The sequence below is a fragment of the Geotrypetes seraphini genome, chromosome 4, assembly GCF_902459505.1.
Source record: "Geotrypetes seraphini chromosome 4, aGeoSer1.1, whole genome shotgun sequence".
NCBI classification, from domain to species: domain Eukaryota; kingdom Metazoa; phylum Chordata; class Amphibia; order Gymnophiona; family Dermophiidae; genus Geotrypetes; species Geotrypetes seraphini.
The window spans coordinates 109,970,422-109,996,350 of record NC_047087.1 but is presented as its reverse complement, the minus strand read 5'-3'; the positions used below and the strand labels follow the sequence as shown (position 1 = coordinate 109,996,350).

Genomic DNA, 25,929 nt, shown 5'->3' with positions numbered 1-25,929 from the left:
AAGTTCCGTGAACTCTGCTTGGTCCACTGAAGTAGGGCAGGCTTCCTGGATTTCCATTTCCATAAAATCTTCTGGCACATGAAAGTTGGAAGTAGGGCAACTTTCCTCTACCTCCTGCATGGGCCAATATACCACCTCAGAGTCATCCTGCATTCTCCAAGGCTCCTGCCTTGCTTCATCCTGCTGGAGTGGCTCTGCCACGTCACTCTTCACTCCTCTTCCTACTTCACTCAGCCTGCTTTAACCAGCCCAAAGCCACAGGTATAGATAGAAGATTACTGCACAGGTCCTGGACCTGTTGGGCCACCGCGTGAGCGGACTGCTGGGCACGATGGACCTCGGGTCTGACCCAGCAGAGGCATTTCTTATGTTTCTTATGTTATGTAAAAATGCCCCCACATACGTAAATCTGCCTTCACTCCCACAGAAAGCCACAAAAAATGTTGCTTCTCAAACACCCCTGCCATGGCTGCAGCCAACCGGCGAGAAAAAGCGCAACCCATGGGCAAAACCCTACAGGCAAAATTAAGGGAGCCTAACAGGGACTGGACTATCTGCAACGTAGTTTTACGTGAGGACAATACATGTTCAATGAGTCCTAACAATTGTTGGACCTTCACTGCTGGCAGGCGCATTACCAATGCTTCCGAATTAATGCCAAGGAAAACAAGGGAGGTAACCAGACCCTCTAACTTCTCCCATGCCAAGGAAATCCCAAACTCTCCTGCCATCTCCTCAAAGGCCTCCTTCAGCCGCCCACACTCATCAGTGCCCTCAGAGCCGATGAACAAGAAGTCATCAAGGTAGTGCACCACTGAATCCAGACCCGTCTGCCGCACCGCAACCTAATGCAGAAAGGAATTGAACATCTCAAGATACGCACATGAGATAGAACAGCCCATCGGTAAACAGCGATCATAAAAATGCGAGCCCTCAAAGTGGAAACCTAGTAATGGGTAAGATTGAGGATAAATAGGCAACAACGGAAAAGCCAACTCAGTATCGACCTTCGCTAACAAGGCACCGCAGCCAGCCATAAGAATAAGCTGTAACGCACAATCCATTGACGAATACTGCACCAAATACAAATCCTGAGATATGCCATCATTCACTGAGGCCCCCAGCAGCCTTCACAAATTGTGAATCAGATGAAACTTCACCGGCTCCTTCTTAGGAATCACCACCAGAGGCGAAATCATCATCGCTGGAAATGGCTGCTCTCAAAAAGGACCTGTGACCGCTTCAACCACAGTTCTTCCTGCTACTTACAACGAACAAGAACACTCAAGCGAGAAACCGAAGACGTGTTTTGCACCTGTGCAGCTGAAATCCCCCAAAAAGGTATCTCAACACAGACTATAAAACCACGTGAACATTTTCATAGAGTCCAGCCACGGCCGCAGCGCACCCACCTGCACCGGCGTAGGCAACCCACCAGGCCCTCTCTCATATCCCGGTTCCTGAGAGCCCCCCAGCTGGTCTCTTGGAGTACTTGAGGACAGAATGGGGCTAGCCACACCGCAAATATGCGTACCAGAACCAACAGTCTGAGAAGGGACAACTCGATTTGTTGAACCTCCAACAAAGATCAGTGCTCGTCCTGACTCCTGACCCTGCCCCCAACCCTGCCCAAAAGGGCCGCCCATGATCCCCTGAAAAGCTCGCCCACCCGCCCCTGGGAACACTCATGTAGCTGGAGGACATATGGGTGAGCTTGAGTCCTTTATCTCACTGTTGCTATTTTCTTGTCACTTCTGCAAACTTTGCTCTGATGTTTCAGCTAAGGTATGACCTCTCTCAGGTACCTGTTGCAAAGCCTTGTCCCTTTTAGTCTGTTTTCTTTTCTCCCCTAGCCTTATGGGTATTCCCTGAAGACTCTGTCTCAGGGCCAGTCACGCTTCTGCTTCTATCTGAAACCCCATGTGGCTCTATCCCTTCCCATCAAAAAGCCAGTCTTTTCACCTTAAGCTATCCAACCACATGTATGAATAATTCAGTATTTCATCTCTGGAACTTGGAATACCTGTCTAACTATTCCCTCATCTCTGCCACAAAGTTACTGTTCTTCAAATCTTCACCTCCAGCTACAATAGTCAAAATTCCATAAACTGTAAGTACATCTGGTTGACATTCTGTGTGCCCCACAACATTTGCGTGTTCTCCTCCATTTAGTCCCGAAAAACCTCATGATAATACAGCCACGCCCAACCCCCGAAGCGCTGGTTAGCATCAAGTACTGAGTCCGTGTAGGCCAACAACAAGCCATAGTCCACCAGATGAGCACACCCCCAGACACTCGCCAACCGCATAAAGGAACGCATCCAATTAAGGATGGACCGCGCCATCGGCAACGGCTTGGTTTCGCTTGCTGAATGTTTTGCCTTCTTCCGGCTGTGCCGGGGAGCTCTGCCCTCCATGAGCTGAAAAATGTCTAAGCAGGAGAGTCGCCGGATTTTCCGCTGCAGGTCGTGTGGAACCTTCTCCTATAGTTCTGTCAACGCCATTAACACAGGTGCACCCAGGTCCCCTCCCTGCTGAACCACACCGCTCCCCGCTGAGGGACCACCCACCTCGACGTGCACAGCCGCATAACAAGAGGAAGATGATGACGACTCCCACCACCGCCTACGTCTATGCAATCTTAATCTCATAGCTGACCATTCCAAATATCTATTTATCCGTTTATCTGTCTATTTTCTGTTCTTCCTACTTTCTTTTCTTGCTTTAATCCCCTTTTTCCCTACACAGTACTCCCCCGATATTCATGGGGGTTCCGTTTTTAGCTGGGGGAGACAGGAGAGGGCAGCTGGAGAAGCAGGAGAGAGCAGCCGGAGTACCAGTGCTCCGGCTGCTCTCTCCTGCCTCTCCAACTGTCCTCTCCTGCTCGGTGATTCGCAGTCGGAAAATACCACGAATGACTGGGACAGTGAATCACCGACCGCGAATGACCGGGGGAGCACTGTATATCTTAGGTTAGCCTGTGCATATTTATCTTTGATATCCAATGCAACAGAATTTAGATAAATGTTGTTTAGATGATCATCCTCTGGCTTTTTTTTTTTTTTAACTCTTTATTAATTTTCCATTCAAAAACAGTGTAATAGAATATACATACAATTGACTTCAAGACAGCACTTACAATCATAGAAACATAGAAGATGACGGCAGATAAGGGCCATAGCCCATCAGGTCTGCTCACTCTACTGACCCACCCCTAAGTCTACTATCCTAGGGATCCCACTCCTGGTGACAGGTTCCCTTGGCTTAACCCTCTAAGGCAGGGGTGCCCAACGCGTCGATCGCGATCGACAGGTCGTTCGCTCAGGCGACCCCAGTCGATCGCACAGCAGGTTCCCTTCTTCCCTTCTCTTTTTTTCCCCTCCTGACTGGCCCGCCTCTTAAAGAACACTGGCCAATCAGAGTGCTGGAAGGGCGGGGTGAAGGGCGGTGGGGGACGGAGCTCAGCGCATCACAAGAAATAGAAGCACCTGTAATGATTGAGGTAAGAGCGAGGCCTAATGCTGCCCGATATACAATTTTAAAAACCCCAAAATCGGCCTCCCAATCAGTGGCGTATCGAGATGGGGCGGTCCGCCCCCGCCCCGGGTGCACGGCTTGGAGGGATGCACAGCCGTCCGGGTCCTCCTGCCCTTCCTTTCCACCGGTCTGCGCATGGGGCTCGCACCCGCCGCCCAAATGGTGCTGTTGGTTATCGCGAGACTCGCGGGAGTTGACGGCACCATTCGAGCGTCGGCGCAGGACCAGGCAGGCGCAAGCCCCGAGCGCAGACCGGGGGAAAAGAAAGGCAGGATGACCCGGACCTGGCCAGCTGTGCACCCCTCCAAGCCGTGCACCCGGGCGGATCGTCCCCCTTCTAAATCCATTGTACTTGTCTTTTATTCAGTTCCACTAATGAGCATTGTGACAGGCAGTTCTTATGGGGCAGTTCTTGGAAGTATTTCTTTGTTTTTCTGTGCCTAAGTATTCTATTAATTTAACTTCCTTATTCCTGTGGGGATCTCCAAAGGGGACGAATGGGAGACGGCCGGTGGCAGGTGGTACTTTAGCAATTCTTACAGGTTGCCATAGGCCTCAGGAGCTGTCTTCCCTCTGCCGTGGTCCTGCCCCTCCTCTAAGTCAGAGACAGGCTTGGGGCAGAGGGAAGACAGCTCCTGAGGCCTATGGCAACCTGCAAGGATCGCTAAAGTACCAGCGATCCTCTCTGCAGACTGCTCCCTGCTGAAATTAGGTAAATGGATGTGGGGAGGGTAGGCCTTCGGGGGGGGGGGGGGAGGGCAGTCCTTCAAGGGGTAGTGCAGGCCTTCAGGGGGGGAGTCAACCTTTGAGGGGGAATGGGCAGACCTTCAGGGGGGGTCAAGCCTTCGGGGGAGGGGGGCTGTATAATAAAAAAATATTTGAACATAAATACAAAGTACACTCGGTGTGTGTGTATATATATATATATATATATATATATATATATATATAAATATATATATGTTTAGCATTTTTATTGTTGGTAGATCATTTTGACTTGGTCATTTTAAAAGTAGCTTGCAAGCCCAAAAAGTGTGGGCACCCCTGCTCTAAGGGATCCCACATGGGCATCCCATTTGTTCTTAAATTCTTGCACGCTGTTTGCCTCGATCACCTGCACCGGGAGCTCGTTCCAAGGATCAACCACTCTCTCGGTGAAGAAATATTTCCTGGTGTCGCCATGAAATTTCCCGCCCCTGAGTTTGAGCGGATGCCCTCTTGTGGATGAAGGTCCTTTGAGAAAGAGAATCTCTTCTTCCATCTCGATACGGCCGGTAATATACTTAAACGTCTCGATCATGTCTCCTCTCTCCCTACGTTCCTCAAGTGAGTACAGCCGCAAATTTTTCAGCCTTTCCTCGTACGATAGATCCTTGAGCCCCGAGACCATCCTGGTGGCCATCTGTTGCACTGACTCTACTCTCAACACATCTTTTCGGTAGTGTGGCCTCCAGAATTGCACATAGTATTCCAAATGAGGCCTTATCATGGTTCTGTATAATGGCATTATGACTTCAGGCTTCCGGCTGACGAAACTCCTGCGGATGCAACCTAACAATTGTCTTGCCTTAGATGAAGCCTTCTCCACATGATCAACAGCTTTCATGTCTGCGCTGATGATCACTCCCAAGTCTCGTTCTGTTGAAGTTCTAGCTAAGGTCTCACCATTCAAGGTGTAAGTTCTGCACGGATTTCTGCTGCCGAGATGCATGATCTTGCATTTCTTAGCGTTGAAGCCCAGCTGCCAGGTCGAGGACCAAAGCTCCAACAAATGTAGGTCCTGTGTCATACTATCGGGTGAATTTCCATCTCTCACTATATTGCATAGTTTGGCATCGTCAGCGAATAACGTTACCTTACCTTGAAGCCCCTGAGTTAGGTCACCTATGAATATGTTGAAAAGGAGCGGGCCCAAGACTGAGCCCTGCGGTACTCCACTGGTCGCCTCCGATGTTTTAGAGAGGGTACCGTTAACTACCACCCTCTGAAGTCTGCCACTCAGCCAGTCATTGACCCATGTAGTTAGTGTTTCTCCCAGCCCTATTGATTTCATCTTGCTCAACAGCCTGCGATGCGGGACACTATCGAAAACTTTGCTGAAGTCTAGGTATACGACGTCCACGGATTCTCCCAAGTCTAACTGTTTTGTTACCCAGTCAAAGAAGCTGATGAGATTGGATTGGCAGGACCTACCCTTGGTGAATCCGTGTTGACTGGGATCCTGTAGATTCTCCTCATCCAAGATTGCGTCTAATTTACGTTTGATTAGTGTTTCTATGAGTTTGCATACTATTGATGTGAGACTCACCGGTCTGTAGTTTGCAGCCTCTGCCCTGCAACCCTTTTTGTGCAGTGGAATGACGTTAGCTGTTTTACAGTCTATGGGGACTCTCCCCGAACTTAGGGAGAGATTGAAGAGTCCTGATAGCGGTTCTGCCAGGACATCACGCAACTCACTGAGCACCCTGGGGTGTAGATTGTCCGGTTCCATGGCTTTGTTCACCTTGAGTCTTGTCAATTCGTAGTAGACGTCGCCAGGTGTGAACTTGAAATTCTGAAACGGGTCTTCCACGCTGGGCCTTGCCTGCAACTGCTGACCGTGCCCCGGTGCCTCGCAGGTGAAGACCGAGCAGAAGTATTCATTCAGTAGTTCTGCTTTATCGGAATCTGATTCTGCGCAGTTCCCATCTGGTTTTCTAACGCGTACTATCCCGTCTGTGTTCTTTTTCCTATCACTAATATACCTGAAGAAGGATTTGTCCCCTTTCTTCATGTTCTTTGCCAGAGTCTCTTCCACTCGAAGTTTGGCCTCCCTGACTGCCGTTTTGACCTCTGCAGACCTCGCCCTATGTTCTAGTTTAGCTTCCCTAGTCTCCGTTCGTTTGTAGGAAATAAATGCTTTTTTCTTCTCCTTGATGAGGTGTGAGATTTCTGCGGAGTACCATTGGGGTTTGTTGTTTCTCCGCCGTTTGTGTACTGATTTAATGTAGAGGCTTGTCGCTTCATGTATGGTAGATTTGAGGGATAACCACATAGCTTCCACATCATCGTAGCTTGGTTCTGCAGTGTCCAGTGGACAAAATCTCCCATGCGTTCGAAGTCAGTGCCTCGGAAGTTGAGTACTTTTGTTTTCGTGTTTGATCTAGGGAAACTTTTCCTGAGGTAGAACCACACCATGTTGTGGTCGCTGGAGGCTAGCGTATCTCCTACCGAGACCTTCGAGACGCTATCCCCGTTGATGAGTACCAGGTCTAGGATCGCCTGGGCCCTAGTGGGTTCCAATACCATTTGTTTGAGTCGTGTTCCCTTTATGGATGTTAACAGTCTCCTGCTGCCGCTGGTTGTTGCTGAGTATGAGTTCCAATCTGCGTCAGGCATGTTGAAGTCCCCTAGCAGAACAGCGTCTCCCCGTAGAGTGATATTCTCTATGTCTTCAATTAATTCGGAATCTTTGTCTTCCAGTTGTCTTGGATGTCTATATACTACACCAAGATACAGGCATTTTTCCCTGCCTCTGGCCAGGTTCACCCAGAGGGATTCCCCGGTGTACTTGACATCTTTGATTCTGGTAGTTTTGATGTCTTCTTTAATGTATAGTGCCACCCCTCCCCCTGACTTTCCCTCTCTGTCCTGATGAAATAAGTTGTATCCCGGTATAGCCATATCCCACCCAATCGATCAAAGAAATACTACAAAATATTTCCCCCCCCCCCCAATTCAAGAACAAAAACAAAGTGGACACATACAGTAAAAATCATAAACAGCACTTTCATTTGGTCAATGAATACAAGAAAATATAATACCCCCCCCCCCTCCCTGGATGTGTAAATCAAATAGGAAATAAGGGGATAATCCAGCTAATCAGTGTTAACAAAATTTGTCAATGGACCCCACGTTAATTTAAATATCTTATTATTACATGAAATTTCTGAATTCATTTTCTCATATTTGTAACACAAATACAAAGAATCCCACCAAAAGGAGAAATTAAATCTATCCCAATTTTTCCAGTTCTTGGTAACCATTTGCATTGCTATCCCAGTCATTATGGTAAATAATCTAATTTTATATCTATACAATGGAGGTTTAGGAGACAACAATGTACCACAGATCACCACCTCATAAGACAACGGAATCAAAGACTCCAGAATCAAATTAATTTGTCCCCATATTGATTTCCAAAAGTTGCGTATCAAAGGACAATAGAACAACAAATGATCCAGTGTCCCTATTTCAAGATGACAGTGCTAGCATCTATTAGATTTTGAACTGTTTAACTTCTGCAAATGAACTGGGGGTCAGGGCCGGTTTAAAGGATAGGCCCAGTAGGCACGTGCTTAGGGCCCGGAATTGTTAGGGGGGCCCACTGAAGGAGGGCAAAGAGAGCGCCTTTTATTTTTCCCAAACAGCGACAGGCAGCACTGAATATCGGCAATGGACCCCCCCCCTCAGCATCAACAGCACTTCAGATCAGCAACACGGTGCTGAGCCCAAAGCTTCCCTTCTGACGCAGCTTCCTATTTCCACCCGGCCAGTTCATGTCAGAGGAAAGCTTTGGACTGAGCATCGTGTTGCCGATCTGAAATGCTGTTGATGCCAGGGGGCCCGTTGCCGATCTGAAGTACCATCGCCGTGGGGGGTTTGCCGATCTTGTTGCCAAAATCGAAAAGAAAGGTGAGGGGAAGGGAGGGAGATGGGCCTGGGGTGGAGGAAGAGATTGAGAGAAGGGGGCAGATGATGGAAGTGTGGGGGAGGGGGAAGGAAGAAAGAGAGAGAGAAGAGGGCAGATGATGGAAGTGGGGAGAAGGGGAGAGAGAAGAGGGCAGATGGATGTCAGTTGAGAGGGGAGAGCAAATGCTAAATGGAAGAGAACACATACTGGATGGAAGGAGGGGATAAAGAAAAAGGACATATGCTGGATGGGGGGAGAAGATACAGTTAGGGTTCCTTTTACGAAGGTGCGCTAGCGGCTCTACAATGCATCGTGAGCTAGACACTATCGCCTCCATAGTGCTGGCGTTAGGGCTCCTTTTACGAAGGTGTGCTAGCGTTTCTAATGCACGCTAATGCCGCGCTACATGGAAAATACTAACGCCAGCTCTATGGAGGCATTAGCATTTAGTGTGCGCGGCACTGTAGCACACGCTAAGCACACGCTAAAACTGCTAGCGCACCTTTGTAAAAGGAGTCCTTAGTATTTTCCGTGTAGCGCGGGGTTAGCGCGCGCTAAAAAAGCTAGCGCACCTTCGTAAAAGAAGCCCTTAGTGAGATAGTGGAGGGGTGAAGGAAAGGGGTGGCATGCTGTGGGTAGACACAGTGAAAAGAGGGAAGTTGAGGACTGCATAGTAAGAAATAATTTAATTTAGATGGAGGCAGAAAATAAAGAGGGAAGAGCAGAGAAGAAAAGGAAAGGGAAGAGAGAGGAGAGAGAGATGCCAGAGAACGGGGAAGGAGACAGATATATCAGAGCTGAGCGGAGGAAATGAGAAGAGAGATGCTAAAAACCACAGGGGGGAGGGAAAAAGATGCCATACCATGAGGGAACAGAGGGAAGATGATGGATGCCAGACCAAAGGGGGGGAGGGGAGTCAAGAGGAGAGATGGCAGGGGAAGACAGACAGTTTCTGGAAGGGGCAGACAGTGGATGGAAGAAAGAGAATGACAAGAAGAAGAGGAAAGCAGAAACCACATGACAAAGGTAGAAAAAAATTCTATTTTTTTGCTTTAGGATAAAGCTGATAAATGTTTAGCAATAGAAAATGGAAATACAATAATCATTTTATTGGACTAATTTTAATACATTTTTGACTAACTTTCAGAGACCAAATTCTCCTTCCTCAGGTCAAGGCAGGATACTCTAACAGCAGTATACTTTACTGACCTAAGGAAAGAGGGTTTGACCTCTGAAAGCTAATTAAAAAATGTATTAGTCCAATAAAATGGTATCTTATTTTCCATTTTTTGTTTTATTTTTATTTGTTAATTTGTAAAGTGATTTGTTATTTCTCTTTTTTCAAATTTACATCTGCTAACTTTATATTTTGTTCAGTATTGGGAGATATGCACCACTGTTTCTTCATTTCCTAAACTGTACCGTTCCTTCGGTTTGTAGCATAAGCCAGCATGCTGAATGCTCTGCACTGCTCTGATGGTCATAGAATTCCTATGATCATCAGAACAGCGCAGAACATTCAGCCCACCAGCCAGCGCTAAAAACCTCTTCCGTGCTTTTATAAAAATAAAAAGGGGGGAGGGGTTAGTTTGTGATTACTTATTCCATACTGGGTGAGGGTGGTTCTGTGTCCTGTGTGTATGAAAGACATGGTTTTCTGTTAGTATTGGCCAGCCTTGTTTGGCAAAATGCATCAGACATGGTTCCTGAGTCCACCTTGAATAAACCTTATTTGAATCCCCTTATTGTCTGCCAATATTCTTTTGTTCCACGTTGGATTCTTTGGTGGACCACTTGTCTTGTTGTTTTGTTAGAAATTAATATACATGGAGTGGAACATACCAGTTACAGTTACCAGTTACAGATTTTATTATTTATACATACACTAGTGTTTAAGCTCATTACATTAACGGGTGCTAGAATAGATGTGTAAACGTTTAGCACAATGGGGCACTGAGGCCTTTCTTTCTTTCTTTGCTTCCTCCTCCCCCTGCAGTAGCCCTTCTCCCTTCCTTTTACCTCCCCCCATGTCCAGCAGCACCCCTTCCCTGCTTCCCCTGACCGGCAGTAGCCCTTCTCCCTTCCTTTTACCTCCCCCCTGTCCAGCAGCACCCCTTCCCTGCTCCCCCTGTCCAGCAGAAGCCCTTCTCCCTTCCTTTTACCTCCCCCCCTGTCCAGCAGCACCCCTTCTCCCTTCCCTGCTGTCCCTGTCCAGCATCCGCTAGCCCAGGCAGCCTCGAGGCTTTTGCTGGGCCGGCCTAGCAAATACCCTGCGGCTGCTGCCACTGCTGGTCCGGGTATGAGAAGAGGCAGCAGCAGCGTAGTCAGAAGGCAGGAAGTCAGCCAGCATCGGAGAATTGGGGAAGGAAATTGGCTGAGGCAGGCACTGCGCATGCACGGCACGCTACCAAGGAGGCACGGAGTTTGAAGTGCGCATGCGCGCTAAAGGTTTTATTATAGTGGATATGGGTTAAAGTTGGACGATATAGAGTGACGCAGTTGAGAGGAGTTGCAAACTTGGTTATTAATATAGATTTATGTTTTGGATAGTATTTCTGCTTTACAATGCATTTGAACACTTTTATATAGTATGGAAAGGGTTCAGAGTTAAAGTCTTGAGCAAGTAGGTGGGAAGGAAAGGAAAGGGGGATTTGTTCCGAGATATTTGGGGCTTGCATAGAACTAAAACTACACTGGCACTGGTATGATTATCTTTGTTGTATTTCTTTTATTTTAAAATTCAGAACAAACAAGTGGAAATAAAGAAGTAAATAAAAAAACAGGTAAATGAATGGGGCGGTGTGTGGGTGTGGCAGGGGGTAGGGCATGGGCGGGGCAGGGCCAGGGGGGCCCAGTGTACTTGTGTGCCCTCGAAGAATTAATCTTGCTCTGACTGGGGTCCAAAAATCTCTATGCAACAGAAAAAAACACGTTTGTCTCATAGATGCTGACGCTGTACATCTCATCCTCCAAGTCCAAATCCATGGCATTGAGTAGCAGAAATCTGCTGCTTTATCTCAATGCTCCAAATGTCTTTTAGACTAGTTTTAGACTTCTTGTTCAAATATTCAGATATTAATTTATACCACTTGGCAGCCTGATGCTCTAGCAAATCTGTCTGGAAACATACTACTTCCCTACTATGTCGTCCAACCCCCGGCAAGCTATATACGTCCCCCTCCGTATTCACGGTGGTTAGGGCAGAGCCGGCCCGCGAATAATAAAAAACCGCAAATAATATTCAGGCCGGTTCTGCCTCTAATCCCCGCTTCCCCCGGCTATTTTAAGCCCTGAAAGCACCCCACCTGGTGGTCTAGCGGGTTTTCAGGCAGGAGCGATCTTCCCATGCTACTGCCCCGTGCAGATCACTCACAGGAAATGGCTGCCTTGAGCTCCCATAGTCTCTCGAGCCATTTCCTGTGAGCAATCTGCACGGGGCAGGAGCGTGGAAAGATTGCTCCTGCCCCAAAAACCCACTAGACCACCAGGTAAGGCTTAAGGGGGGGCTTACAGGGCTTAAAATAGCCCCCAAAATTAAAATGGTTGTTTTGGTTTAAAATCGCAAATAATCGAATCCGCGGATGCTGAAACTGCGGATTCGGAGGGGGAATGTATATGAGGGAGATTTTGCAGTAAACCTATGTGGAAACCTTTGAGCCTGATAATCTCTATTAAATTCCAAGGGCTGCTAAGGAGATAGTAAATGAGGGGGAAATAGATAAATTAGTTTTACCAGATAGTTTGAACATATCAGTTTCTTGAATCATCTAAGGATATAATAATTAAATGAGCTACATTGTTGGTTGCATATAAATCAGAGTTAGAGAAACAAGCTATCTTAAAGTTGTATTTCATGGAAAAAAAAAAAAAGCTTTGGGATCCAAGATGGCTGCTACTGATATCTGACTGCTGTGAGGACGCCGTTGATAGTCAATTTACCTCAAGATTTGGCGGCCAAAATGCCGAAAAGAAGGGGCAGAAGTGTTGGTGGAGCCTCCCGACGTTTGGTAGCCCTGTTGCCTACGGTCAACAACATTTTTCGGCGACTTCTGAGCGAGCAGGAAACGTCGGGGAATCGCCCTGTGAGTGCAGAGAGTAGTGCCGCGGGATCTCCTCAAGGGCTCAACATCACGCTGAGCCCCGACGTAAGGACGCCTCCGCATCAGCCACAAGCGCTGGGAGCCAGCTCACCGCGAGGAGAGAGCACACCCGAAGAGGAAGTGTTCTCCCCCCGAGAGGCCAGTTTGTTGGAGGGCTCGCTACAGGGAACAACCCAGAGTGATTCTCTCCTCTGTAAGGAACCAGCGACTGGGACAACGTTGGCTGAAGAAACTCAGGACTCCAGAGAGGTAAAGCACTCCAATGAACAATATTTAAAGACACAAGTTACCTTTATTCCTCCTGATAAGCCCTCTGAAGTCACTTTAGATTCTCTATGGGACTTAATATCTAAACTAGGGAATTCCCTTAATCCGCAAATAAAACATTTGGATCAAGAGGTAAAAAACCAGAAAGGAGAAATCAATTTATTAAAGCAAGATATGGTATTGTTGAAGTCCAAAATACAAGAAGAAAACAAGGAATTTAAAATAATTAAAAGTAATCAAGATCTACTTGTTAAAGATAATTTAATTATGAAAACAAAATTGGAAGATCTTGAAAATAAGACTCGGGCTAATAATTTGCGTTTAATTAACTTTCCAAAAATTTCATCAATTTCTCCACGAGAAATGATAAAGCGCTACTTTCTGGAGATATTAACAATACCTGAGGATTCTTTACCACCTCTTACAAGAGTATATTATTTGCCTACAAAAAATCGGGATCCTCAAAAGAAAGAAGATGAAGGGACATCGCAGGAAGTACCCTTGGACGTTTCCACTTTATTGGAACAATCAGATAGAGAATTGGCTATCCCAGCCACTCTCTTACTGACTGTAGCTTTGGCTCCAGATAAGGACTGGATACTTAAACTTTTCTTTAAAAATAGGTCTAAGGACTTCCTGGGTTTCCATATTCAAATATTTCCTGATGTCTCTAGGGAGACTCAGAAGAGAAGAAGGGAATTCCTAATGTTGAAGCCAGGTGTGACCCAGATTGGAGCTTTTTTCTTTCTTAGATATCCATGTAAATGTGTCATCAGATATCGTTCTTTTAAATATGTTTTTGTAGAACCAGCTCATTTGATTGCTTTTCTTTCTCTGAAACGTCTTGAGTGTGGAATACCAACTGTACCTAAGTGATAATTTGCTCTGCATCAGCACAGATTCAGTAATTTTCTTTGTAAAATTATTCTTCAATTTAATTACTCTTTTCGTTAACCTTGGATCCAAAATTGAGGACTAGTGTGTGATTAAGATAAGAAATGTTTTCTTTTTTCCTTTATACTTTGATCCATTATTAGGATTGGAAGTTAACCTAAATGTTATATTTTCTTGATTATACTTTCTGTACAAGTTATGCTTGATAATAATGTAAAATCTTATAAATAAATAAATAAAAAAAGCTTTGTTTTGTGGCCAACGAGTGATAATTTTCCTGATGTATCTGGGCAGACTCAGTTGAACAGGAAGCAGCTTCTGCTGCTTAAGCCAAAGGCTTTATTGGTGGGAGCGACCTTCTTCTTAAAATTTCCTTGTGTCTTATTTTGTATGCAAGTGATAAATATGTTTTTGGATCCAGTCCAATTAGATGATTTTCTTAAAGATAAACCTGTGCAGATAGTTTCATAATTTCTTTTTTTTTCTTAAGCTTGGGAGGATGTTTTGACATTGAAAAGAGAGCCACATTTTTTTGCCTGTTAAAGAGGTAAATATTATTTTAGTTACTTTAATTTCCTAAACTATGTTACTAAGGGGCCAATATAATAAAATGGATTAGATCATTGATGATATTTATTTCCTTTTTTATTTCCTTATTTATTTCCTTCACTCTCTGGGTGAAGAAGAACTTCCTTACGTTTGTAGAGAGTGCCCTCTCGTTCTCCCTACCTTGGAGAGGGTGAACAATCTGTCTTTATCTACTAAGTCTATTCCCTTAAGTATTTTGAATGTTTTGATCATGTCCCCTCTCAGTCTCCTCTTTTTGAGGGAGTAGAGGCCCAGCTTCTCCAATCTCTCACTGTACAGCATCTCCTCCAGCCTCTTAACCATTTTAGTTGCTCTTCTCTGGACCCTTTTGAGTAGTACTGTGTCCTTCTTCATATATGGCGACCAGTGCTGGATGCAGTACGCCAGGTGAGGGCGCACCATGGCCCAGTACAGCGGCACGATAACCTTCTCTGATCTGTTTGTGATCCCCTTCTTAATCATTCCTAGCATTCTGTTCACCTTTTTTACCACCGCCTCGCATTACGCAGATGGCTTCATAGACTTGTCGATCAGAACTCCCAAGTCTCTTTCCTGGGAAGTCTCTCCAAGTACCGCCCCAGACATACTGTATTCGTGTATGAGATTTTTGTTACCGACATGCATCACTTTACACTTATCCACGTTGAACCTCATTTGCCATGTCAATGCCCATTTCTCGAGCTTGATTATGTCACATTGCAGATCTTCGCAATCCCCCTGTGTCTTCACTACTCTGAATAACTTTATATCGTCCACAAATTTAATCACCTCACTCATTGTACCAATGTCCAGATCGTTTATAAAGATGTTGAAGAGTACGGGTCCAAGCACCGAGCCTGGCAGCACCCCGCTGGTGACGCTCTTCAAATCCGAGTATTGTCCATTTACCCCCACTCTCTGTTTCTTATGCTCCAGCCAGTTTTTAATCCACGTCAGTATTTCACCCTCGATTCCATGGTATGAAATTTTCTGAAGTAGTCGTTCATGTGAAACTTTGTCGAATGCCTTCTGAAAATCCAGATATACAATGTCGACCGGGTCGTCCTTGTCTATCTGCCTGTTTACTCCCTCGAAAAAGTGCAGCAAGTTTGTCAAACAAGATCTGCCTTTGGTTCCAGGCAATGGAGTGGTTGTCCTCATGCATCAATTAGCTGGGATGATTGGAAAATTGTAATGACTGCAAAGTTATCTCTTCGTATCAATGCCACCCGACTCCGTTCTTGCTTACCATTTCACCTTCAGAACCTGAGCAGATGGACAATTCATCATAGATTGTTTGAAGGTGAAGGTGTCATCCAGTGAAAAAACTTTCTTTGTCTGCCAAGAACATTGCCGATCATCTTCAGTTTTGCAACAAATACAGAAGTAGGAAGTCTGCAAATTGGGAGAAAGTGATGTTTAGTGATGAAGTCACCTTTACTCAGTTTAAGAATTACACTGGGAGGGTTTGGAGATCTGCAAAACAAAGATACAATGCAAAATATGCGGTGCCTACAGTAAATCAGTGTGAAAAAGTGATGGTTTGGGGTGCAATTTTGACACGTGGACGAGCTGGAATCTGGATGATGCCTAGAGACACGACCATGACGGGACCAGTTTACCTGCAGGTTCTGAAAAACAAGTTATCAGTATTTATGTCCATACATGGTACAAATCATTTTCAGCATGATGGAGCACCATGCCATTCAACTACAGCAGTTAAAGCATGGATAGCGTCATCTGGATATCATTTATTGCCTCCATGGCCTAGAAACTCTCCCGATCTCAACCCAATTGAGAATGCATAGGTGATAATGAAGAGAGCTGTGGCTGACATGCAACCAACATCACTAGAAGAACAAAATAAAGCAGATGTGGACAACTCAGATCACACCAGAATACTGCCAGCAGCTATGCCATTCTATGCCTGCTCGAATCCAAGCTGTACATGATAACAAAGGAGGACACTCAAAATACTGAAGAAAGGCTTTGACAATCACAAACTTTGCTTATTTGTATTAATTTTGGACTAGGAAACAACTACAATATTTTTGTGCATATACTTCATTAAAAAAAAATGTTTCTTGGATTGTTTGTACTTCTGAGTGTTTCTTGCATTGAAATTTGCACAGAATAGTAGTATTCACAAACTTTTGCTCCTCACTGTATGTGTAAATTAAGCTCCAAAATATTAGGGTTTATCATGTGTGTGTGATATTAGACTTGATGCATACAGTGGTCATCTGGTCAGTTTGGGCACCTTTGTGGTATTTAGACCCTTCTAAAACAGGTCTAGCTCCAAACATCTAAGTTCTGTCCAAGACATCTTGCAAAATGTTTAATTATCGCTGCAAGATGTCCAATCTAATCCGCCCTTATGCACGCCCAAAGCCCACCCATAACACTCCTCCACCACGCTCATCTCAAGCTCTGGATGCACAGAGGCTGGGACACCTCGCTAGACATCCAGAAAGGCAGTTTCGATTATCGGAACTTGGATGCTCTGGTGATTAGGACATTCAAGTGCCAATTTAGGACGCCTTTTGGATGTTTATATTTTTCAATTATGATCTCCATATTGTTTAGATCCCCACGGGCACCTGTCTCACCTGATGAATGATATAGATGGCATAGTCCAGCTGCTGTCTTTGGAGGAATGGGTGAAGGTGCTTCAATAGATATAAGAGGTGTTTTTCACGATTCCGGTACGGGATCAAGATGGCCACACGCTGCAATGATCGACATTCACTTGGATGGTTCCGGCCCTTATGCACTTTAGGATTATCCTTCTCCAGTTCTTCCAGGGTGAGGGATGGCTTAAAGGAAAGTTGCGTTGAGCCTCCTAGAGCAATAAAATATGATTCATTGTATAACATCGGAGATTTTGGAATATGTGCACCACAGCTGTGCTGCTAAACATCAAGAATTTTCTTAATCTATTGATCACCCAGCAAAAACATGGCACAAGAATAAAAGAAGAGGCAACTACCAAACATAAAGACAAAAAGATAGTAATGGTAGGAGGATCTATGTGTGAACTAAGCTCTGATATAGGGTTTATCATGTGTGTGTGTGATATAGACTTAACAGTACAGTCAGTCTCCTGACTGCTTAAATCACACTGAATAGGTCGGGAGCACATGTTCAGCAGCACCTTGACAATACTGCTGAATATCCACTCTGCCATGGCACACTCCAATTAATGCTGGGGTGGTCCAGGGCAGAGTTGAGCAAAGGTGGGAGCTATGAGGGAACTACACTTCCCCCTCTGTATTGGCGGTTTCACCAATCACAGTTTCAGTTATTCGCAGTTTTTCGTTTGCAGGCTCCATCCCAAAAATTACATTAGAGAAAATCGCTGCTCTTAGCGTTGTACAGAGAAAATTGCTGTACTTTCTTCACAGGAACAAGTCAGGTTATTTGCGTTTTTTTAAAATATTCTCTAGGGTTTTTAAACAGAAAACCGCAAATAACATACGAAAAGTTATTTGCGGTTTTTCTGTATTCCCCGACTTGTTATTCCCCTATCACCGCGAATAAGGAGGGGGAAGTGTAGTGGTATTTGGTGCTAGTGCCAATATAGCTAAATTGGACCACATAAACCCAGCAGTCATAACTTTGCCCAGCTAGCCATGCAGATAAGGCACGGAACGTTGGTCGTACACAGATACTGTAGCTTCTATGTAGCCACAGACTAGGATATCAATAACTCTTCTTTTGATCACAGATTGAAAACAAATATTGCCGATTTTGTAATTAAACTTGTTTTGGTGTTTCAGCAATTAAGTATGTTTTTTTATGGTAACATAGTAATGTCACAAGCCGAGCTATCTGTATTTAAACCAAGTGGTTCAATAACCAAATATTCAATAAGTAACCAAACCCACTTCTGAATGACCTACGATATCCAGCTTATTTTAAATAAAATGTCAAAAATCTGAAACAAGTTTATCAATTAAGTTGACTATTTTGTTTCTTGGGGTGGAAAAAGCCTCAGAAATGAAGTTAGGCACCATCTGGTGTCAATGTGAAAAATCAGAGTGCTCCTGTTGAAATCATGGGCAAAAAAACCACCTCCTTACATAATCAATTATTACATGAACACTCTTAAATTTCACCTTCTTGTGTTAAACTAATATCTTCTTTAAATACTTAAAATTCTATCCAATTCTCTCATGCAGTCTTTTTACTTCATGCAGTTAATCCAGTCCATGTAATTATACTTTTATCAAATTCCTACAAAAGTTCAGTATCATTAGGTCTTAAGAAATGGCAGTCAAAACAAATAGAATAATCTTTCAATATCATCAGTACACTTCACTTATCTCAAATCACTCTTTGTCTTCAATCTGTCTTCAACCAATCAGTTCTCTCAGCGATAGCGTGTTGAAAATCCATATTATTACTTTCTCCTGCCATTTATATCTTCACTGCCACCGAAGTGGCCAGCGTTTCGCAGTAATCACTCTTCTTCCCGCTGCATCAGGGTAAGTGTCCAGCAACCCTTTTACTCTTCTTTTGGATTATAACTGCCAGTTTCTCCACTGGCAATTAAAATGACGGTTATTTTATCAACCTCAGATTGTATATTTTATTATTTTGTTTAAGAAGTCAGCTAGTACGGGGCATTTGGCTATGAAGGTATAGTCTTACTGTGCATTGGGTGAAATAAAACTGTTATCTAACATTCATTTTCTCATTACTTACCTACCCCTTGTCTTTGATCTAAAGAGAAGGATGGATTGGTTTGGTCCGCCATTATTGCTTTGACAAGGACTGGATTCTACGGTCTACAAATTGAGGGTTTCTACATACACATTATATATTTTTTACACTGAGTTTAATGTTTAATTAGTTTCAAACACAATAAGAATCATAAGGAAAATTAGAGGGTATTTTGTGATAAATTAACCCTGGAAACAAGAATATGTGAGTTGTTTTGAGTCTAAACTTGGTCATGTCATCATCCACTATACACATCTCAAGCATGTTTGAATTCTGTCACAGCTTTGATTTGGGTTATAAAAAAAAAAAAAGTAGGACACATTGATAACAGTAATTACAACTCTGTAATCATTTCTTAGATAACTTTCACCTACTATTTCTTTTGTCAACTGATTAATATTACAGAAGCCTATAAGGCTAAGGCGATACTGTAGAACTGTTTGCCCCCCTTCAAAACTTAAGACAATAATAGTATTAAGCAGGATTGGAGGGGGGGGCAATACCCCAATATGTATAAGACACTCTTTTGCCTGGAATATATAGATAAAAGATGAAGCAAAGTTACAGTAAAAAAAGAATATTGCTTAGGTAGAATTACTGGCAAGCTGTTACTTAAAGTTTTTAAATACATAGATGTTTTGCCCCAGCTGTTACTTCCTGTAAGATTGGGTAATAGAGGGGTAAAAGAGGGGTCCTAGAAAAGGGAACAAGTCACTGTGCCCTAAGCTAACACATTGTTACAAGATGCCCAGTGCATTGAAATAATGATCTCAGCTGTCTAAATGTAAATGCTGACAGAACCAAAACCAAACAGCACGTGATTGATAAGTTATCACAAAGTTGCTAATAGGAACATAACATAAGAACATACATAAGAACTGCCATCTCCGGATCAGACCTTCGGTCCATCAAGTCCGGCGATCCGCACACGCGGAGGCCCCGCCAGGTGTACACCTGGCGTAATTTATAGTCCACCATATCTTTATATGCCTCTCTTAAGGAGATATGCATCTAGTTTGCTCTTGAAGCCTAGGACGGTCGATTCCGCAATAATCTCCTCTGGGAGGGCATTCCAGGTGTCAACCACTCTCTGAGTGAAGCAGAACTTCCTGACATTAGTCCTGAACCTGTCCCCCCTTAGCTTCATTCCATGTCCTCTAGTCCGTGTCAAATTGGACAGTGTAAATAATCTTCTCTGCTCTATTTTGTCGATTCCTTTCAGTATTTTGAAGGTCTCGATCATATCCCCACGCATTCTCCTTTTCTCAAGGGAGAACAATCCTAGTGTTATAAGTCTATCCTCATATTCCAGTCTCTCCATACCCTTCACCAGTTTTGTTGCTCGTCTCTGCACCCTCTCCAGTAGTTTTATATCCTTCTTTAGGTAGGGAGACCAATGTTGGACGCAGTATTCCAAGTGTGGTCTGACCATTGCCCTATAAAGCGGCATTATAACTTTCTCCGATCTACTCGAGATTCCTTTCTTTATCATGCCCAACATTCTATTTGCCTTCTTTGCCGCTGCCGCGCATTGTGCCGACGGCTTCAGGGTCCTATCTATCAGTACACCCAGGTCCCTTTCTTGTTCACTCTTCCCCAGAGTTGCACCTGACATTGTATACTCGTATTCCTTATTTTTATTGCCTAAATGCATTACCTTGCATTTCTCCATATTGAACTTCATCTGCCATTTCTCCGCCCATGTTTCTAACCGACACAAGTCGCTCTGGAGTTTCTCTCTATCCTCCTGCGATCTGATTGCCCGGCATAGTTTTGTATCGTCTGCAAACTTGATGATCTCACTGGATATTCCTTCCTCCAGGTCATTGATATAAATATTAAAAAGGATCGGCCCAAGTACCGAGCCCTGGGGTACACCACTAGTCACTTTCTCCCAGTCGGAGAACTTCCCATTTATGCCCACTCTCTGCTTTCGGTTTTCCAGCCATTTGCCTATCCATCTTTGTATATCTCCCTCTATGCCATGGTTTTGTAGTTTCCTGAGAAGTCTTTCGTGTGGAACTTTGTCGAACGCTTTCTGGAAGTCCAAGTATATTATGTCCACAGGCTTCCCACTATCAATTTGCTCGTTTACGGTCTCAAAAAATTGGAGTAAATTCGTCAAACATGATTTCCCTTTCCTGAATCCATGTTGACTGGGTTTCATCAAGTCGTGTGCGTCCAAGTGCCGGACTATGCTATCCTTGATCAGTGCTTCAACCATCTTACCGGGAACCGACGTAAGACTCACAGGCCTATAGTTGCCCGGTTCCCCTCTCGATCCTTTTTTGAAAATTGGCGTGACGTTCGCTATCCTCCAGTCGTCCGGTATCTGTCCAGTTCTGATTGTCAGGTTTGCAAGTTTGTGCAATAACTCTCCGATTTCAACCTTCAATTCCTTTAAGACTCTCGGGTGAATTCCATCCGGTCCAGGGGATTTGTCACTTTTAAGTTTGTCGATCTGATAGTATATCTGGTCTAAGTCCACTTCAACTGTGGTGAGGCTGTCCTCTATTTCTCCTGGAAACACTTTCTCCACTTCAGGTATTGTTGAGGTGTCTTCCTTCGTAAAGACAGACGCAAAGAAGGCATGATGGCAGATAAAGGCCAAATGACCCATCCAGTTTGCCCATAGAGTTGCTAATGTTAGGGAAAATTACTAATGACAAGAAATCACATGACCAATGAACCAAATATTGACCTAGAGGCAAAATGCAATCCTATGCAATTTATCATTGGATCTTAATGAAGTAATTATATTGTAATTTAAAGATATACTAACTTACATGTGAATAATAAGTGAAATGATGCCATGAAGCTTATAAAATGGGCTGTCACCCATGGATCAGGGAGATTCTTCGTTGAAACTCTGTTAGTTAGCAGATCGCCAAGCTCCCCCTTGAGGCCTTGATATTTTAAACTACCATTTGTGTCTGGTTGTTATTACTTGGCCTCCCCCAGAGATGAAAGTAAGGGCCAGGAGAATAGGAAGTCTGTCCATGTAGTTATTCAGAACAAACAAAACCACAAGGGCAGCAGATCAAAAATGCACTCATGTTATCTGCACTAGGGAGTGATTCCTCTTATGTTCATATCACACCAGCAAGTTAGTGCAGTGGGCTAAGAATCTGGGCAACAGAGTTCAACTCCCAATACAGCTCCTTGTGACCCTAGGCAAGTCAATTAACCCTCTCCAAATGTCCCAGGTACAAAACCTTACATTGTGTGCTGTCACAGGGTAGACCCTATGACTGAGAAGAGTGAACATAAGAACATAAGAATTGCCGCTGCTGAGTCAGACCAGTGGTCCATCCTGCCCAACAGTCCACTCGCGCGGCGGCACATAGGTCAAGACCAGTGCTCCAAATGAGTCCAGTCTCACCAGTTTAGCATGAACTTGTACAACTTTATCTTGAAACACTGGAGGGTGTTTTCCCCTATAACAGACTCCGGAAGAGCGTTCCAGTTTTCTACCACTCACTGGGTGAAGAAGAATTTCCTTACGTTTGTACAGAATCTATCCCCTTTCAACTTTATAGAGTGTTCTCTCATTCTCCATACCTTGGAGAGGGTGAACAGTCTGTCTTTCTCTACTAAGTCTATTCCCTTCAGTATTCTGAATGTTTTGATCATGTCCCCTCTCAGTCTCCTCTTTTTGAGGGAGTAGAGGCCCAGCTTCTCCAATCTCTCACTGTACGGCAACTCCTCCATCCCCTTAACCATTTTAGTTGCTCTTCTCTGGACCCTTTTAAGTAGTACCGTGTCCTTCTTCATGTATGGCGACCAGTGCTGGATGCAGTACGCCAGGTGAGGGCGCACCATGGCCCAGTACAGCGGCACGATAACCTTCTCTGATCTGTTTGTGATCCCCTTCTTAATCATTCCTAGCATTCTGTTCACCCTTTTTGCCACCGCCGCACATGGCTTCATAGACTTGTCAATCAGAACTCCCAAGTCTCTTTCCTGGAAAGTCTCTTCAAGTACCGCCCCAGACATACTGTATTCGTGTATGAGATTTTTGTTACCGACATGCATCACTTTGCACTTATCAACGTTGAACCTCATTTGCCATGTCGATGCCCATTTCTTGAGCTTGATTATGTCACATTGCAGATCTTCACAATCCCCCTGTGTCTTCACTACTCTAAATAACTTTGTATCGTCCGCAAATTTAATCACCTCACTCGTCGTACCAATGTCCAGATCATTTATAAAGATGTTGAAGAGCATAGGTCCAAGCACTGAGCTCTGTGGCACCCCGCTGGTGATGCTCTTCCAGTCCGAGTATTGTCCATTTACCCCCACTCTCTGTTTCCTATGCTCCAGTCAGTTTTTAATCCACATCAGTATTTCACCCTCAATTCTATGGCATGCAATTTTCCGAAGTAGTCGTTCATGTGGAACTTTGTCGAACGCCTTCTGAAAATCCAAATATACAATGTTAACCAGGTCACTCTTGTCTATCTGCCTGTTTACTCCCTTGAAGAAGTGCAGCAAGTTTGTCAGGCAAGATCTGCCTTTACTGAAACCGTGCTGACTGGTCCTCATCAGATCGTGTCCATCAAGGTGATCAATATTGCTGTTCTTTATCAGCGCCTCTACCATATTTCCCAGTACCGAGGTCAGACTCACTGGTCTGTAGTTTCCCAGATCTCCCCTCAAACCTTTTTTGAAGACCGGCGTAACGTTCGCCACCTTCCAGTCTTCCGGAATTTTTCCCGATTTGATCGACAGATTGGCTATTAGCTGAAGCTGGTAAGAAAATGCCTGTGCCCAGGGCTAGGTAAGGGAAAATACTCTCCCATAGTGGAAGAACCCTACCAACACCTCAACCCAGAACTAGAACTAGTCAGGGAACGTTTAGTCATGAGCAGGAAAATACCTATTTGTTTTCACCTGAATTAAGAAAGATACCCAAACTGACAAGATGACCACTGCAGGGTAGTGCTGCCCGATTCAGGAAAAAAAATTTAGATTCGATTCAGGCTATTGAATTGGTTTTTTTGATTCGATTCGATTTTCTTTCCTGATTGGGTTGTTTTTTTGTTTTTTTTTCCAAACATTCTGGTGGGTTTATTTTATAGCCTCTTCACCCCTTTGCCTTCTCCTAACCACACTGGCGCTGTGCTGTAAACAAAATAAACAAACAAAAAAGACTTTTCCTCTCTCTGTTAAATCTTAGCTCACGTTTGTGGTCTAACACCAGCTCTGACATGATATACGTTTCAAATCTGACATATTGTAATCACAAAACAGAAAATAAAATTAGTTTTTCTACCTTTTGTTGTCTGATCATTATTAAAATCTTGTTATTCCCAGGCTCTGGTTGTCTTCCGATAAATTGCTTGCCAGGGTCTACTCCTTTCTTCTTTCTCCGTGCTAACCATCCATCTGCCATCTCTGTCCTCCCCTTCGGTTTCCCTTCCCTACCCCGGAGGTCTGGCATCTTTCCTTTTTTTTAATCTCCATCCACAGATCCACCTTTTCTTAACTACCCTTTCATCCAGCATCTCTCCCTCCTTCCCCACCACACCAGGGTCCACCATCTCTCCCTTTCTTTTCCCAACTACCCTCCTATCCAGTATCTTTATCCCCCTTCCACACCATCCCTTGTGTCCAACTCTCTCCCTTTCTGTTCCTTCCCTCCCTAAATCCCATTGTCCATCATCTCTCTCCCTCTCCTCTATTTTTAGACCCATTATTTCTTCCCTCCCAAAGTCCGGCATATGCATGTCTCTTTGAACCTCCCTTCCCTCCCTCCTTCCGTGTACTTCTACACCAGGCCCCCCCTCCCCTTAAGGCCTGCCCTCCCAAAGGCCTATGCCACCATCTCTGGCCTGCCCCTCTTTGAAGGTCTGTCCCCCCCCTTGAAGGCCTGCACCCCCCAAGGCCTGTCCCAATCCCCACTCCGAAGGACTGTGCACTCCCCCCCCCCCCCGGGAAGGCCTCCATATTCCCCCTGGCCTCCCTGCACCATTTACCTTCTAGTTGCAGCCTGCACAGAAGATCGCGGTTATAGCGTCTTTGCAAACTGCTTTTATCTGTTTCCTCTGCTGCGGTCCCGCCCCTCCTCTGACAGAGGCAGGATCGCGGTGGAGGAAACAGCTAAAAGCAGTTTGCAAAGACGTTATAACCGCGATCTTCTGTGCAGGCTGCAACTAGAAGGTAAACGGTGCGGGGAGGCCAGGGGAGGGAAGCCGGATGCCAAGGTGGGAAACCGGACGCTGGGGGGGAAGCAGGAACAGCAGCACTTCCCGACTGACCCTCCCTCCTCGCCCTCTAAAACAGGTGCGGCAGCGGCTGGCCAGCAAGAGCAGTGCTGTCGCTCCTGCTTTAGGGGCGAGGGGGGAGGGTTCAAATCGGGAAGCAGATTTTTTTTTTTTTTTAATCAATTCAAATCGATTCACCCGAAGTAAATCAGTGAACCGATTCAAATCGATTTCTATAAAATCCTCTGGAACATGAAAGTTGAAAGTAGGGCAACATAAAATCAACCTAGCATAGAAAAAATATTACTCTTCCCAGATCACAAAGGCAAAAATTCCTCTGCTTTATTTTCTATCCTACAATCACTTACTAATAGTATCCACAAACAAAATCCCAAAGAACCATCCAAGATTTCAGCACAAAATCTATCAGATTTTTTCAGAACAAAAATAGAAAAAATAAGACAGTCCATTCAATCTAAAACAAGTCCAACTATTCTCATAAGATGATGGTCTGCCAAAGAAATGCTCTTCAAGATCCACCAAATTTAATATTCCATCTTCAAATGACCTAAACAAGTTGCTTCAAACTATGAAACCGAAAGGCTCAGCTTCTGATCTAATTCCACCATCTAAAATTAAACAACTGTTCTCAATCTTGGGTTCAGATATCCATACAATTATTTCAAGCAGCTTATCAACAGGTTCGTTGTTTGTTTTTTTGTTTTATAAATTTATTTATTTGTTACAAGATATAACAACTTCAAGCAAAGAAAACAATTCAAAGAAAATGCTTCAAACTAAAACCTAAATCTTATCAAGTCCACGTTATATGGGGGCTGATTATCCTGAAGGAGTCACCAAAAAATTAAAGTAATAATAATAAAAAAAGAAAAGCAATATTTCATAATCTTCAAGTCGGGCAAGAAACAAATAAAAATGCCTTGTTTTGTGGCCAACA

The 25,929-nt window shown here is 44.3% G+C and overlaps 1 protein-coding gene across 4 annotated transcripts in view; it reads right to left on the bottom strand.

Annotated features, from left to right (window-relative positions):
* B4GALT4 (beta-1,4-galactosyltransferase 4) overlaps positions 1–25,929 on the bottom strand; it is a 145,579-nt gene that overhangs the window by 82,817 nt on the left and 36,833 nt on the right. For all 4 annotated transcript variants that reach the window (XM_033943443.1, XM_033943442.1, XM_033943444.1 and 1 more), the window contains exon 3: positions 16,647–16,879. In XM_033943443.1, the coding sequence (XP_033799334.1) occupies positions 16,647–16,879 (233 nt within the window). The remainder of the gene's footprint in view (positions 1–16,646; positions 16,880–25,929) is intronic.